Source organism: Xyrauchen texanus, chromosome 7 (genome assembly GCF_025860055.1).
Source record: "Xyrauchen texanus isolate HMW12.3.18 chromosome 7, RBS_HiC_50CHRs, whole genome shotgun sequence".
Taxonomy (NCBI): Eukaryota; Metazoa; Chordata; class Actinopteri; order Cypriniformes; family Catostomidae; genus Xyrauchen; species Xyrauchen texanus.
This window is the reverse complement of record NC_068282.1, coordinates 39,513,991-39,528,234: the sequence shown is the minus strand read 5'-3', so window position 1 is coordinate 39,528,234 and position 14,244 is coordinate 39,513,991. Positions and strand designations below refer to the sequence as shown.

The 14,244-nt window shown below is 38.8% G+C and overlaps 1 protein-coding gene across 9 annotated transcripts in view; it reads left to right on the top strand.

The window, feature by feature from the left end:
- Positions 1 to 14,244, top strand: part of LOC127646161 (bromodomain adjacent to zinc finger domain protein 2B-like) — a 118,580-nt gene that overhangs the window by 47,630 nt on the left and 56,706 nt on the right. For all 9 annotated transcript variants that reach the window (XM_052129635.1, XM_052129634.1, XM_052129633.1 and 6 more), the window contains exon 3: positions 12,983 to 13,150. In XM_052129635.1, coding sequence (XP_051985595.1) covers positions 12,985 to 13,150 — 166 coding nt within the window. In that variant the 5' untranslated portion in view covers positions 12,983 to 12,984. The remainder of the gene's footprint in view (positions 1 to 12,982; positions 13,151 to 14,244) is intronic.

The following is a 14,244-nucleotide window of genomic DNA, read 5'->3' as shown; positions in this document are numbered from 1 at the left end:
CACCACCTTTCCATTTACCGTCAGGCAAGAATCCATCTAAACATGCAGGTGGAAAATTACTTACACAAATGTAGACATAAAAACAATTATACATGTAAAAATAATAATTATAATGATGATAATCACTGAAATATAAATCATAGTTCGAGGTGTTTTTGTATTATTTTACATGCTGCAGAGTTGCATTCTCAATAATCTGCTCTGTGGAAATAAAGTGAACTGAACTAAAAGCACCTCCTCAACTGAGATGTCTGAGGTCATTTGCAGCACTCATAAAAAATAAAAATCAGAAGGCAGAAACAAAACGTTGAGATCCTTAGATGCGCTCGACTGCACGCCTTTGTATCAGCGCGTCATATATGCCCATATACGGCTTTTCTGTCATCCGTACTTAATAATATAATAAAGAGTGTTTCTAGAATGTGTGTCTTTGTGTCTACGAGCAAATTATTTTAATATTAATTTGATAATAATAATAATAGTCTAATAATAATTTAATACTTGGGAAAACGAGCAAAATATCGTCATGACATGTTCAAAGGCATCAGATCACTCTGACCATCATTGATCCCGAGATCATCGTCTGTTTGCTCAACCTGAATGTGCATTTCTCTCTAGAAATTAACACAATGGTCAGACAGACTCTTGATGTTTTTTTTTCGACACATTCAGGATCATTACCGCTTTTCCCGGTGTCTCTGTGGCTCGCTTCATGTGTGCGCTTGTAAAAATGACATTTTTTAAGACTCATTATTACAGTTTAGTATTTCTCTGTAATGTAGAACAATGTTCGCAATGTTACTGCTTCATAATGCTCCACACATTCTCAACTGGAGATGGTCAGGACTGCAGGCAGGCCAGTCTAGCACCCACACTCTCTGCTTCACAGCCATGCACTTGTAATACGGGCAGTAAGTGGTTTGAAGTTGTTCTTCTGGAAAATGCAGTAATGTCCCTGGAAAAGACAGTGCTGGATGGCAGTATATGTTGCTCCAAAATTTGTACATAACTGTCTGCATTCATGGTGTTTTCACAGATGTATGAGTTACCCATGCCATGGGCACTGACAGACTCCTGACCTATACAGACACTGGCTTTTGGACCTGACGCTAATAACAGCTGGATGGTACTTTTTCCTCTTTGGCCCAGATATCACAACAGATTTATTTTTCAAAAACTTTTTAAAATGTGGACTCTTTAGACCAAAACACACAGTTTCACTGTAATACTTTCCATCTAAGATGAGACTGAGCCCAGAGAAGTCGGCAGCGCTTCTGGACAGTGTTGATGTGTAGGGTTTCTGCTTTGCACAGTAAAATCTTAACTTGCATCTGTGTATGCAGCACCAAATAGTGTTGACTAACAGAGGTTTACTAAAGTAATCCCAAGCCCATGTTCATGATATCCTTTACAGATGAATGCCGTTTATTAAGACAGTGATGTCTGAGGGATCAGAGGTCATGCGCATTCAGAAATGGTTTTCGTCTTGCCCTTTATGCACCGAGATTTGACCATATTCCTTGAATCTTTTAACTATATTGTGCACCATAGAGGGTGAAATGCCCAAAATCCTTCCAATTTGTCTTTGGGGAACATTTGTTTCCCAAAGACAAATTGGTCTGTCTAAGTGCTAGATTATTTGCTGAAGCATCTGTTGGCAAATTGCTCTTGAAGGACTAGGCTGTTTTTGGAAGCTCTTTATATACTATGACACAATTTTTCCATGCATGTTTATCTCCTGTTTCACATCACATAATTGTTATTAGCCTTAAATTGCCCCAGTCTCAACTTTTTTGAAGCTTGTTGCAATCATCTGTTTTGAAATTACTATACATTTTCAAAAAACAAGCAAATTCACAAGGAAAAACTTCATATAATGTTTAGTTGAAGTGTTTTCAATAGAGCAAAGGGTGAAATATAATTCACAAATCACTCCTTTTTATTTTTATTAGACTTTTTCATACTGTCCCAACTTTTTGGGAATTGTGTGTGTGTGTGTGTGTGTGTGTGTGTGTGTGTGTGTGTGTGTGTGTGTGTGTGTGTGTGTGTGTGTGTGTGTGTGTGCGTGTATACACAAAAATATTCTATTTTTCTCCAATAAATCTAAACAGTAGGATTTAAAAAAAAAATTAATCAGCCATGTCATAATTATGCAACCCCTATTGCATGTAGCTGTTTCTTAAATATGTAAGGCTACACAAGTAATTGTTTTAAAACAAAATTAAGCCATCACTACAATGGCACTTAATTTTTTAACATATAAGTGTAGTGTCATAAGCAAAAATGTATTTCTATGCCAAAAATACAATAAAAAATAAGCTGTCACAAAGTCTAATAGAGGGTATTATTTCATTACACAAGAAATCATTTTGAATGCAAATATTTAGAAAGTATTCAGACCCCTTTATTTTTTATGTTGCAGCCTTATGCTAAAATGCTTTAAGTAATTTTTTTTTCCCACATCAATCTACATTCCATACCCCATAATGACAAAGCAAAAACCAGATTTTTGATAACTTTGCAAATGTATTAAAAAGAAAATGTGAAATACATAAGGCTGCAACATAACAAAATGTGAAAAACATTAAGAGGTCTGAATACTTTCTAAATGCAGTGTGTGTGTGTGTGTGTGTGTGTGTGTGTGTGTGTGTGTGTGTGTGTGTGTGTGTGTGTGTGTGTGTGTGTGTGTGTGTGTGTGTGTGTGTGTGTGTGTGTGTATATTAAACTGTCATGTGTCAAATAAATCTAAACTTTTTGTCAATTTTTGACACTTGGAAAAAAACATGGAAGCTGGATAGGGAATTGGAGCCTGATTTGCCCTACTCTTATAAGCGGGCTCTTTGAATCTACATCGTGAAACATACAGCTTAGTAAGTGTAACCTGATAACTGAACAAATTACTTTTATGAGGCAGTTCTTATGAATATACCTAAATTATCTGTGCAAAACATACAGCGGTTCTTATCAAACAATTAACATTAATCATCCCATTCTTTTTAGTAAATCAAAAACTTTCTGAATCACAAGTCATTCATTTCATCATTAAATTAAGCAAGAGTTCAGAGTAATTATTGGATGGATGTTGATATGAAAATGACTAAGTTTACAAGGACACCAGAAAGCGGCTTATTGCTAGAAAGCAGCGTTTCCATTTACATACTCTGTATAAGCTTTCTCCATAGCAACTTCATTTACCCGTAATGCTTGAGTAAATAACAAACATGGCATTGGAGGAAAACTTTGCTGTTTTATTCTGCTGCTTTGCTTTGTTTCCAGATATTCCAGAGTTGTTAATGTGTTTGTTTAAATTTGTATGGCAACCTGCAGTGGAATTGTGCTTCAACTGTGGGGTTTCCCTTTTACTTAAAACTCCAGGATTCCTCCAGTGTACAAGCACATATGCGCAAACGTGAGGGACAGTCGATATGTTACATTGGTGTGTATAAATGGCTATAGGTTATAGTGTGTGCTTTTCCCACTGTAGTCTGAGAAATTAATTATTTCCGCTTTGTTGACTTGTTGGGTCCCATCTTATGACATTTGTTAGGTGTGTTAAACCGCTTTCTCTTTATCCCATAAAGTAATCAGCATGCTCGTTTACATGACGTTTCAGAGTGTCGCTTTCTGCAAAAACCCTGGAATAAACCATTTTCACAAGTATATGTAAACTTGGTTATTGTGTAGTACATGATGATTTTATTATTAATTAATGGTATTTATAAAAATGGATGAAAGAATACAATATCTTTTAATTAATTGCAATTTAATAAATTTCTTATTTGCTAGAATCTGTTCTTTTAAAACATACAGACTTTTGAGGGAAAACTACTTTCTGTGTGTTGAATGGATCTATCCTGGGTGGGTGTGTGGGCATGGCCAGCAGATCCTTGTGTGTGTGTGTGTGTGTGTGTGTGTGTGTGTGTGTGTGTGTGTGTGTCTGCACCAGCCGGCCTAAAGGAATGTGTGTGTGATACTCTCCAGTTGACTTTAAGTGTGGAGATCATGAGATCAGGACAAAAGCATTCACATGGAGCCTCCATCCGCCATTTCATGCGTCAAGAAAAAGCTGTGCTCACGAAGTTGCAAAACAGACACACACTTAAAGTTTGGGATGAGAAGAGGACATGACGTGCCCTTGTTGGACAGAGAAACTTTCATGTGCTTGTGTCTATCAGGTCGCACTTTGCATTGTTTGTGTGTCATTGTTGGGGCAGATGATCCGCTCTGTATATCTGCTGATCTGTGTTGCTGTGGAAGCAGATCTTGTAACTTCTCATTGGACCACAGAACAGCTCATGGACGAGAGGCCGATGTATCCCAGCATGCAGCTTTCTACCATCTGTCACAAGCCCTTTGTTTGGGTGTGGGTTAAGTTGCTGGTCTCTGGTTACTCATAACACGCAAAGACATACACCCATACAAATTACGACTTTCATCACATTCACGTCCATGACTTTTATTACTTTGCAGTTTTGCAACTTTGTCACGTGGAATGGGGTATTGACATGATCAGTGATACTGGTCGGTTTGACTCACATTTGGAGAAACATGGCACAGAGCCATGGAGAAAAATGTGCAGCTTTTAGCTCTCAGAAATAAATTTTATCAGTTCGATCCTTCCACCCTGCTTTTCTTAAAAAGCTCTAGATTATTCATCCCTGTTGCAGGGCGCGCACACACATGCACACATAAAATAGAATACCCTCTCATGGATGAGATGTCGGAAGAAAGCAAGGTGAATCCCACACCTCTTTATAAAGGCCACCGCCCACATATCATATCTCCTCGCCAGCTACTATCTGACCCTCCCCTCCCTGATTTAAAGTCTGGTGTTTCTAACACGGCGCAGCACAAGCTCTCTTTCTCTCTCTTTCCGTGCAACCTGGGACACTGACGGTGGTGTGAATGCCAGTGTCACCAAGCAACCGTGTCTTGCGACAGGCAAAGCCATCTCACGCTTCAGGAGAGCTGCTCCAGCCAATAGCATAGTCGGTCACAATCAATGAGTCACAAGGGCTGGGGCAGATGGATGTATTTGGACAATTGTTAACTTGAATCTCACACTCTGCATTTATTACTTTCAGATCATTTGTGTATGCTTGTAAAATAGAATTCTGCATCTTGATGCTGGTGTTCATGTGTTCTTACCTTAAGCTACCTGTAAGAATGAGCATGTATGCCACTGCTGCCTGATATAACATGGAATTGGCTGCAATATAAGGTCAAAGTTCGCTGTTCCCCTGTCGCAGGTCACCGGGAAGGTGGCAGGCCTGCGGGCACATCAGTGGGTGTGCGTTGAGTGTGTGCTGGTTGTAGAAAATTGAGTCTTCATGTCGCTGTGGTTGCTGGTGCGCTCTGATTAGCACTGATCCATGCTGGCGACTCTGTTGGCAGATTAGCATGGCTAGCATTGGCCATCTGTTACCACTGGCTATAAGAAGTGAGACGTTTGGGTCACGTGCACACACACACACACACACACACACACACACACATGTTGTGTTTCCATGTTTTATGGGGACTTTCCATAGACATAATGGTTTTTATACTGTACAAACTTTATATTCTATCCCCTAAACCTAACCCTACCCCTAAACCTAACCCTCACAGAAAACTTTCTGCATTTTTACATTTTCAAAAAACATAATTTAGTATGATTTATAAGCTGTTTTCCTCATGGGGACTGACAAAATGTCCCCACAAGGTCAAAGATTTCGGGTTTTACTATCCTTATGGGGACATTTGGTCCCCACAAAGTGATAAATACACGCTCACACACACACACACACACACACACACACACACACACACACACACACACACACACACACACATAGTTACTTAGCTATATAAATGGGGACATACCAGAGACTTCTATTGATTTTATATAAAGCTAATTATAATTAATATAGGCTATCCCTAATCTAATCCCTAAACTTAAGGAAAACTTGTAAATAACTTTAAAAAAGTTATGTATAGGGCTGTTGTTCATCATGCCCCCTGACCCGTACATAAAGCCATGCTGTTTTTGCGTTCTGCAGTCAGAAGGGGGCAGTCATCGCAGCCTCAGCTTAGGGCTATATCATAGACACTGAAATGGTGTGCCTCGTTAAATCATAGAGAGCAGGGAGCACAACATTTTCACAGAAGACTCCTTTTCTGTTCAAAGACAGAGCACGATAGAATGCAGGGATCTTTAGAAATGTGTTTTTCAAAGTTTGAACCTACTTTTAACTTGACACAGCACCATGAAATACAGTGTTTATTGTGTGAGGCGCTGAAACGTGATACAACCAACAAGAGACGCTCCAAAAGCCCTCGTCTAACGCAGTTGTACATAGACAAACCTTTAAATGGTGCACATGGAATGCATCCTGTGAGTGATTAGCTAACTTAATTGAAAATGGATTGCTGTTTTGAGTAGGAGTAATACATGAAATGAAATGGATACAATATATTGACTTCTAAAGCCACTTTTTGTTTTGTCGAATAAATGCTTTACTCATCTGCCACAATAATGTAGTGTATTTGAACTATTATATTTATTTTATTGTATTTTTTTATTATTTTGGGGGCCTTTCTCTACAAGTATTGATATTTGCGATTTAATTCAATTAATTAATTAATAAGCACATCATGTAAATAATTTGATTAAAAACTTAAATCGATTGATAGCCCTAGTTATTTACTTTGTTTGAATTGCTTTTACAAACGAATATGTCCCTGGATGTCCCCAAAGGAAGTATTTGTCAAATTTAGCTCGCCTTTGTCTCACACTATAGCCAAGTATGATACACACAGATGAGCCAAAATATTACGACCACTCACAGGTGAAGAGAATAATGTTGATCATCTTCTAAAAAGTCCACATGTCAAGGTCTGGGTAGATTAGATAAATGAACAATCAGTTCTCGTAGTCATCGTGTTGAATGCTGGAGTAAAGACTTGAGCAACTTTGACAAGCCAAATTGTTATGGCCAGATGTTTGGGTCAGAGCATCTCTGAAACGGCAAGGCTTGTGGGGTTCTCCCGGTCAGCAGTGGTGAGTACAAACCGACAGTGGTCCGAGGAGGGACAAACCGGTAACTGGATGTTGGATGCTCAAGGCTCATCAGTGTGTGGGCAATGAAGGCTATCCTGTCTGGTCCGATCTGACAAAGTTTTTAATGAAGGTTACGGGCAGAATGTGTCACAAGTGTGATGCTCTGGGCGATGTTCTGCTTGGAAACACTGGGTCTGGCCATTCATGTGGATGTCAATTTGACATGTACCCCCTACATAAACATCATTGCAGATCAGGTACACCCCTTCATGGCAATGGTATTCTGTGATGGCAGTGGCCTCTTTCAGCAGGATAATGTGCTCTGCCACATTGCACACATTGTTCGGGAATGGTTTGAGGAACATGATGAAGAGTTCAAGGTGTTGCCCTGGCCGCCAAATTCACCAGATCTTAATATTATGTCTGTGGTCATAATGTTTTGGCTCATATGTGTACATACACTCCACCCTATGCCCTGCCTCTCTCTATCTCTCTTTCTCTCTTTGTTTTTATTTTGCACACACTCAAAAACACACTCACACAATTACTTACACACTCTTCCAAACACAGCAACCTCAGCAGTATATTTCACTGCCTCAGGAGTGATTGATTTTGAGGTTAAATTAAATAACACACAGCTCTATGTAGTGTCTCTCTCTGGAAGGACTTCACTTTCATGAGAATCAAGTCTGTTATTTTTGGCTGATGAGAGAGCCAGAGGTGTCGTCCATATTGCACGGACTAAATGTATCCCACAAAGCATTAGCATATGATTCACTCATTCGCGGGATCTGGGACCTGCTGGTTTTCCCGCGATCTCATTGGCTGCATGCACGAAGGCAAATTAATTACGCAGCTCACGGAGATTACGATGCCTGCCTTCCAGTGCCACAGTGGAAGATGGCTAATTAGCAATAAAATCAGACTAATTCTGATGCCAAATCTATTTTAATTTCTGATAATTAAGTCAGGATTGGATCCTTTAATACTCTAGCATACCATTATTGTGGTAGTCACGGTTGTTGTTATGAATTATTTTGAGGCCCTCGCCTGTTACTGTTGATGTTTAAGGTAATCAGGCTAAGTGACTAGCTGAAGAGAGGTAGACAACTGCAATAACACCCTCTCTCTCTCTCTCTCTCTCTCTCTCTTCTCTCTCTCATGTGAAATGCATGGTTTTACATTCTAGAAAATAAAATCTTTCCTCAGCATCTTTGTGCCATTAGACCTTTATCACAGTGGAGTATGTATGTCTGTGGAAGAAGAGGTTGGACAGACCATAATATTTTCACAAACCTTATTTCCTGTTTGTGTCTTTAGGTACTTGGCTATAATTTGGGAAAATATTTAATAACCTCCATTTGGGGACATTTGGAAAAACGATTCAAATCAAATTAATCATGTTTTTATTTTTATTTTTTGTATAAATGTTTTTAAGGTACTGTATGTCTTTAGTTAGATAGCTAAGTATACGTGTGTGTGTTTGTACATACTTAGCAATACTTCCTCAAAGGTAACAGTGATTCATAAAAAATTTAAAAACAATTCTGAAAATGCTATATGTTTTTTGAGGAGTAAAGGGTTTGGTTTTTGTGTTATAATTACAATAAGCTTTATATACTGATTGAGCAATAGTGGTCTATGGGATGTCCTCATTAAATAGCAACGTAAACATGAGTTTGTTTTGTATGTGTTAAAAGTAAAAAGGTAGCAACACTTAATTGGAGAATTTAAAGGGCACCTATTATGGCATTTGAAATGTTCCTAATATTGTTTTGGGAGTCCCCAACAACAGTTTTACATGCATGCAATGACAAAAAACACTTTTGTTGTCTTATAATATGCATTTATGTTTACCTGATTTGCTCACCGACTCCCAAATGATTCGTTCAATGACTCATTTTTCCAAACCCCTCCTTTGCGTGACTCTAATCTGCGGTGATTGGTCAGATGACCCAGTCAGTTGTGATTGGTATACTCTGTGCAGAGATTGTCGGAAACGGAATGCCCATCACCGCTTTGTAGTAAAAAAATCAAAATCAGAGAAGGAATTTGAGTTGATTTATGTTAGCGATCATAGCCCAAAGTTCGGTGGTAAACACACAATCAGTTATTGTTTGCGTTAGCTCAACGCATAAACATATTGATAAAGCACTGCATTACTACAAGTTATTGCTCTATTCCTTATGACAACTCCAATAACATCGACAAACATTTCACATATTTCAAAAAAATTGACTTAAACAACACACACAAATACTTATTAAGCATGCTAAAAAACACATAAAAGCAACAATTATTAATAATACTTACAGGTTGTGATTCGGAGGAGGAAGCTGATCCAAATAAACTTGGTACTGAACCTTCCTTCAGTATCAACCGGCTCGCGAATCCACACTTGAAAGCATTCATGTTCGTAAAGCAATCATTAAAATGACGCGAACACAGCACAAGGTTCGGGCTATACTTGTGTGGTATAGTTGTAAATATAAACTCTAGCCACTGATTCTTCACATGCTCGTCCCTGGGCAGTGGAAAAAAGGTCGCTTTTGATATGCACTTCAGAACACAGCGTCTTGTTGTAGACATGATGTTTTCAAGTTTTCCCTGGTGTCTGCGCGCGCAATGAGTAGGCGTGGCCAATTTGATAATTTTTCGTCTTGACGTCACAACGAAAAGGAAAATGACTCATTGGAAATATGATTCATTAAATTGACTCAGAGTCGACTCCTACTTTTGAGAGACAATAACTTTTTTTACGGTGAACTTTCATATATAAAACTTTGCAGGATGTTTTTGTTCACTTAAATCTATGTTACACACTACATGAAAGGTAATTTTCAAAATTCCATAATAGGTGCCCTTTAATTGAACCAGCATGTTTCAGCATACAGGCCTTTATCAAGTGTCTGTGTGTTTGTGTTAGCAAGAACTTCACCGAGAACATGACATGTGCCGTTTCTAACTTGAATTGTGAAATATATGTGTAAAAACTTTTGTTTTTTAAGAATGAGATTATACAGCTCTGGAATAAATTAAGAGACCACTGCAAAATTATCAGTTTCTCTGGATTTACTATTTTTAGGTATGTGTTTGAGTAAAATTAATATTTTTGTTTTATTCTATAAACTACTGCCAACATTTCTCCCAAATTCCAAATAAGAATATTGTCATTAAGAGCATTTATTTGCAGAAAATGACAACTGGTCAAAATATCAAAAAAGATGCTGTGTATTCAGACCTCGAATAATGCAAAGAAAACATGTTCATGTTAATTTTTATACAACACAATACTAATGTTTTAACTTAGGAATAACCCTGATTTCCAATCACAGCTTTCATGTGTCTTGGCATGCTCTCCACCAGTCTTTCACATTGTTGTTGGGTGACTTTATGCCACTCCTGGTGCAAAAATTCAAGCAGCTCGGCTTTGTTTTGATGGCTTGTGTCCATTTTTTTCTTGATCACATTCCAGAGGTTTTCAATGGGGTTCATGTCTGGAGATTGGGCTGGCCATGACAGGGTCTTGATCTGGTGCTCCTCCATCCACACCTTGATTGTCCTAGCTGTGTGGCATGGAGCATTGTCCTGATGGAAAATCCAGTCATCAGAGTTGGGTAACATTGTCAGAGCAGAAGGAAGCAAGATATCTTTCAGGATATCCTTGTATGTGGCTTGATTCATGCATCCATCACAAAGACGAATCTGCCAGGTTCCAAGCTTGCTGAATCACCACCACATCATCACTGACCCTCCACCAAATTTCACAGTGGGTACAAGACACTGTGTCTTGTTGGCCTCTTCAGGTCACCGTCTAACCATTAGATGACAATGTTTTTGGGCAAAGCTGAAAATTTGCCTCATCAGAGTAGATGACCTTACTCCAGTCCTCTACGGTCCAATCCTTATGGTCTTTTGGAAACCTCAGCCTGGCTCTTCTTTGCTTCTCATTGATGAAGGGCATCATTTTTTTTAACTTTGCACAAATTCAGCCCTACCCTTAGGAGCCTGTTTCGAACCAACCTCACCGTGCAGTTCACCCCAGCTGCCTTTTGCCATTCTTTTTGTAGGTCACTTGATATCATCCTATGGTTGTTGAATGACATTTGAATGAGCTGGCGGTCATCCTGGTCAGTGGAGAGTCATTTTTGCCCTCTGCTGGTCTGTAGCTTTGTTGTCCCCAATGTCTGCTGCTTGACCTTTTTCTTATGAACTGCCGTCTTTGAAATTTTAAGGATGGAAGCAATCTGACACTCACTGTATCCCTCTGCCAGTAAAGCCAGAATTGAACCCTTCTTTTGGCTAGTACTACTAGCACTGTTTTTGCCATCCAACTTGTACTATTGCGAAAGGACAGTGATGACCACAGCAGTGGTTTTTAAACTTTACCCCATTAAATAAAATTAGGTTCAGGTGATCACCTAATCAGCACCTAATTAAGTAGAAATAAAGTGTGCTTGTGTTCGAATTCAACAGTCACTGGAATGGAATGACTGCCGTACATGTTGAGATGCTGATATAAGAACATTTTTGGAGTGGTCTCTTAATTATTTCCAGAGCTGTATAATTCATCCTTTGTTTTCTGTGAAGCAGTGCTTTGCAGGTTATTTAGGGTAGAATTTCAAACTTGCACTCATTATGCCATGAACTTGAGCTGGCAGGGTTATGACCTGGTGACCTCTGACCTTTTGGAAGGCAGGGTACAAGAGAGGAGAAAATAGTTCGAAATCTGAGATGGAGGGATGATCTTAAAGACGAGGGAGAGAATGGCAGTTGAAGAGAAAGAAGGGAGGGGTATAACAATCACATTGGCAGATTGTGGCACCTGCCACTGTTTACACCAAAATGCAGACACTTGAGTGAAAGTGAAAGAGTGTGTGTTGTACTATTGGCCCCTCAGCATTGCTCTTGGGCAAGGTGTGTGTGATTTGTGTGTGTGTAGCAAAGAGACACACGAAAGAGAGCAGCTCAGGAGACAGGCCACAAGTGTTTATTTATCTATCTATCTATCTATCTATATATATATATATATATATATATATATATATATATATATATATATATATATATATATATATATATATATATTGACAGAATAACAATCTGTGTGTTTCACCACGCTTTCATCAGAATCTCGCAATAAGATTTGTATTCGAGCCAAGCTGAATATTTCCAAACTTTAAATATGCCCATCATAAACAGTTGATGAGTTGGATTCTTTTCATATAGATTTTTATACTCAAATCACATGCAGACAGCAGCTAATCGTATTTTCATGTGGAAGTATGTGTGGAATTGTATTTGGTGAGAGAATAAGAAACTCAGGAACGCTTGTGGGTTTGTGTGTACTGTATATGTTGGCTGCATGCTCGCAAGTTCATGCGTCTGTATTCAGTATGTGTCTCTCCAAACTGTGAAATCTCCACAGAAACAGTTAAAGGCATAATTTGCCTGTTAAGCACATCAAGTGTGAGAAGGCTTGTTTTACGCTGTGTAAATATGGCTGTGAATAGTCTTGTAAATCAGCACACTACTCACTTTGTGTGTGCATGGAAGTGTGTGAATGTGTTTAAGCCTGTGTCAGTCTGTTGTCTGTACTCTTGAAGGGGGTCTCAACAGTGAATGAATGGTTAACGTGACATGCCGAAAAACCCTCTGCCCAAACGGGACTTTAATGTGTAGTCTTGTAGAAATATGCTTGCAGGTTTGTTACGTGTTGTGAGCAGACGTGTGTGTGTGTGAAGGAAACTGACTGGTGTTAAATAGAAATATTGTTCATGGCAAGTGAGATGTGAAAGGAAGAATGGCAGGCCGCATGCGTGTGTGTGTGTGTGGTGTGTGTGTGTGTGTGTGTGTGTGTGTGTGTGTGTGTGTGTGTGTGTGTGGAAATTTGTGTGTTTTTGAGCATGCTCTAATTATCGATTGGATTGTGGTTGACAGATATGGAGTCTGTAGAAAGGCTGACCTCGCCTTCCTCCAACCCGGCCTCCGTCCACGCCACCACCTCTGCATCGTCAACTTCCTCTTCGTCCTCTTCCTCATCCACAGCAGCCTCCAATGCCAAGAGCAGCTTAAACCACGGAGCCACAGCGTCACTCAGCACATGCGGTAAGAAAACATATACACACACACATACAATCTTTCATACCCTGATGCAAGGGTTGCTTATTGTTGCAGACTGAAAAGTGCTCAGTCAAAACTGAAGCACAATCATACACACTAGCACGTTGTATGCTTTGAACACATCTCCCAGTTTAGTCTGTGGGGTTGGCAATAGATTGGAGACCTATGTCATCAGGGACCTCTGTTCCTGTCTGATGACGAATACATTTTTTCCTCTCTGAGTGACCTGTGATTAAGCACATTTATTTTCTACTGTTTTAGACTTGTCTGATAAGGCACACATGTTTGGTGTCTCTCTAAAGTCTAGATTTTTAAAGGAATAGTTCAAATAGTTCAATAAAATTCTGTCATCATTTACTCACCCTTATGTCGATGCAAATCCGTACTAAAGGAACATTCCGGGTTCAATACAAGTTAAGCTCAATTGAGGAACTCACAGTGGAAGTGAATTGGGCCAATCCGTAAACATTAAAATACTCACTGTTTCAAAAGTATAGCCACAAGACGTAAATTGCTTACTAGCATTTTCTGTGTAAAGTTACAGCCAATTTTACAACTTTTTATGTAATGTCAACAACTAAAAATGATGATTTAGACAACTTTACAGCTCAAATAATAACTTGAGTTTTAACAGAAAAATGAATATATGTTCTTTTATGAATTAGAAGCTTCACATCTCACTGTAACTTTGATTTTTGATTTTTTTGAAAGAAAAGGAGGGATGAGTTGAAATTATTTTTGTAGTATCTTTTGGTTAACCTGGAATATTCCTTCAACACAAAAGGAGCAGAATGCTCTGGCTGCTATTTTACACACAATGAAAGTGAATAGGGAATGATCCTCTCACATTCCAAAAGGACAAAAAGAACCATAAGAGTATTATAAAAATAGTCCATGCGACTTGTGTGCTACATTTAAAGTCTTCTGAAACCATTGGATAGCTTTGTGTGAGGAACATGCCGAAATATAACTGACTATTTGCTTAATTTCCCCTAGAACAAAATGATATAATATATAATAAAGAACAAAGTATACTCCGGTTTTGATGCGAATGCTTGGCGTCTGTGTACAGTCGAATG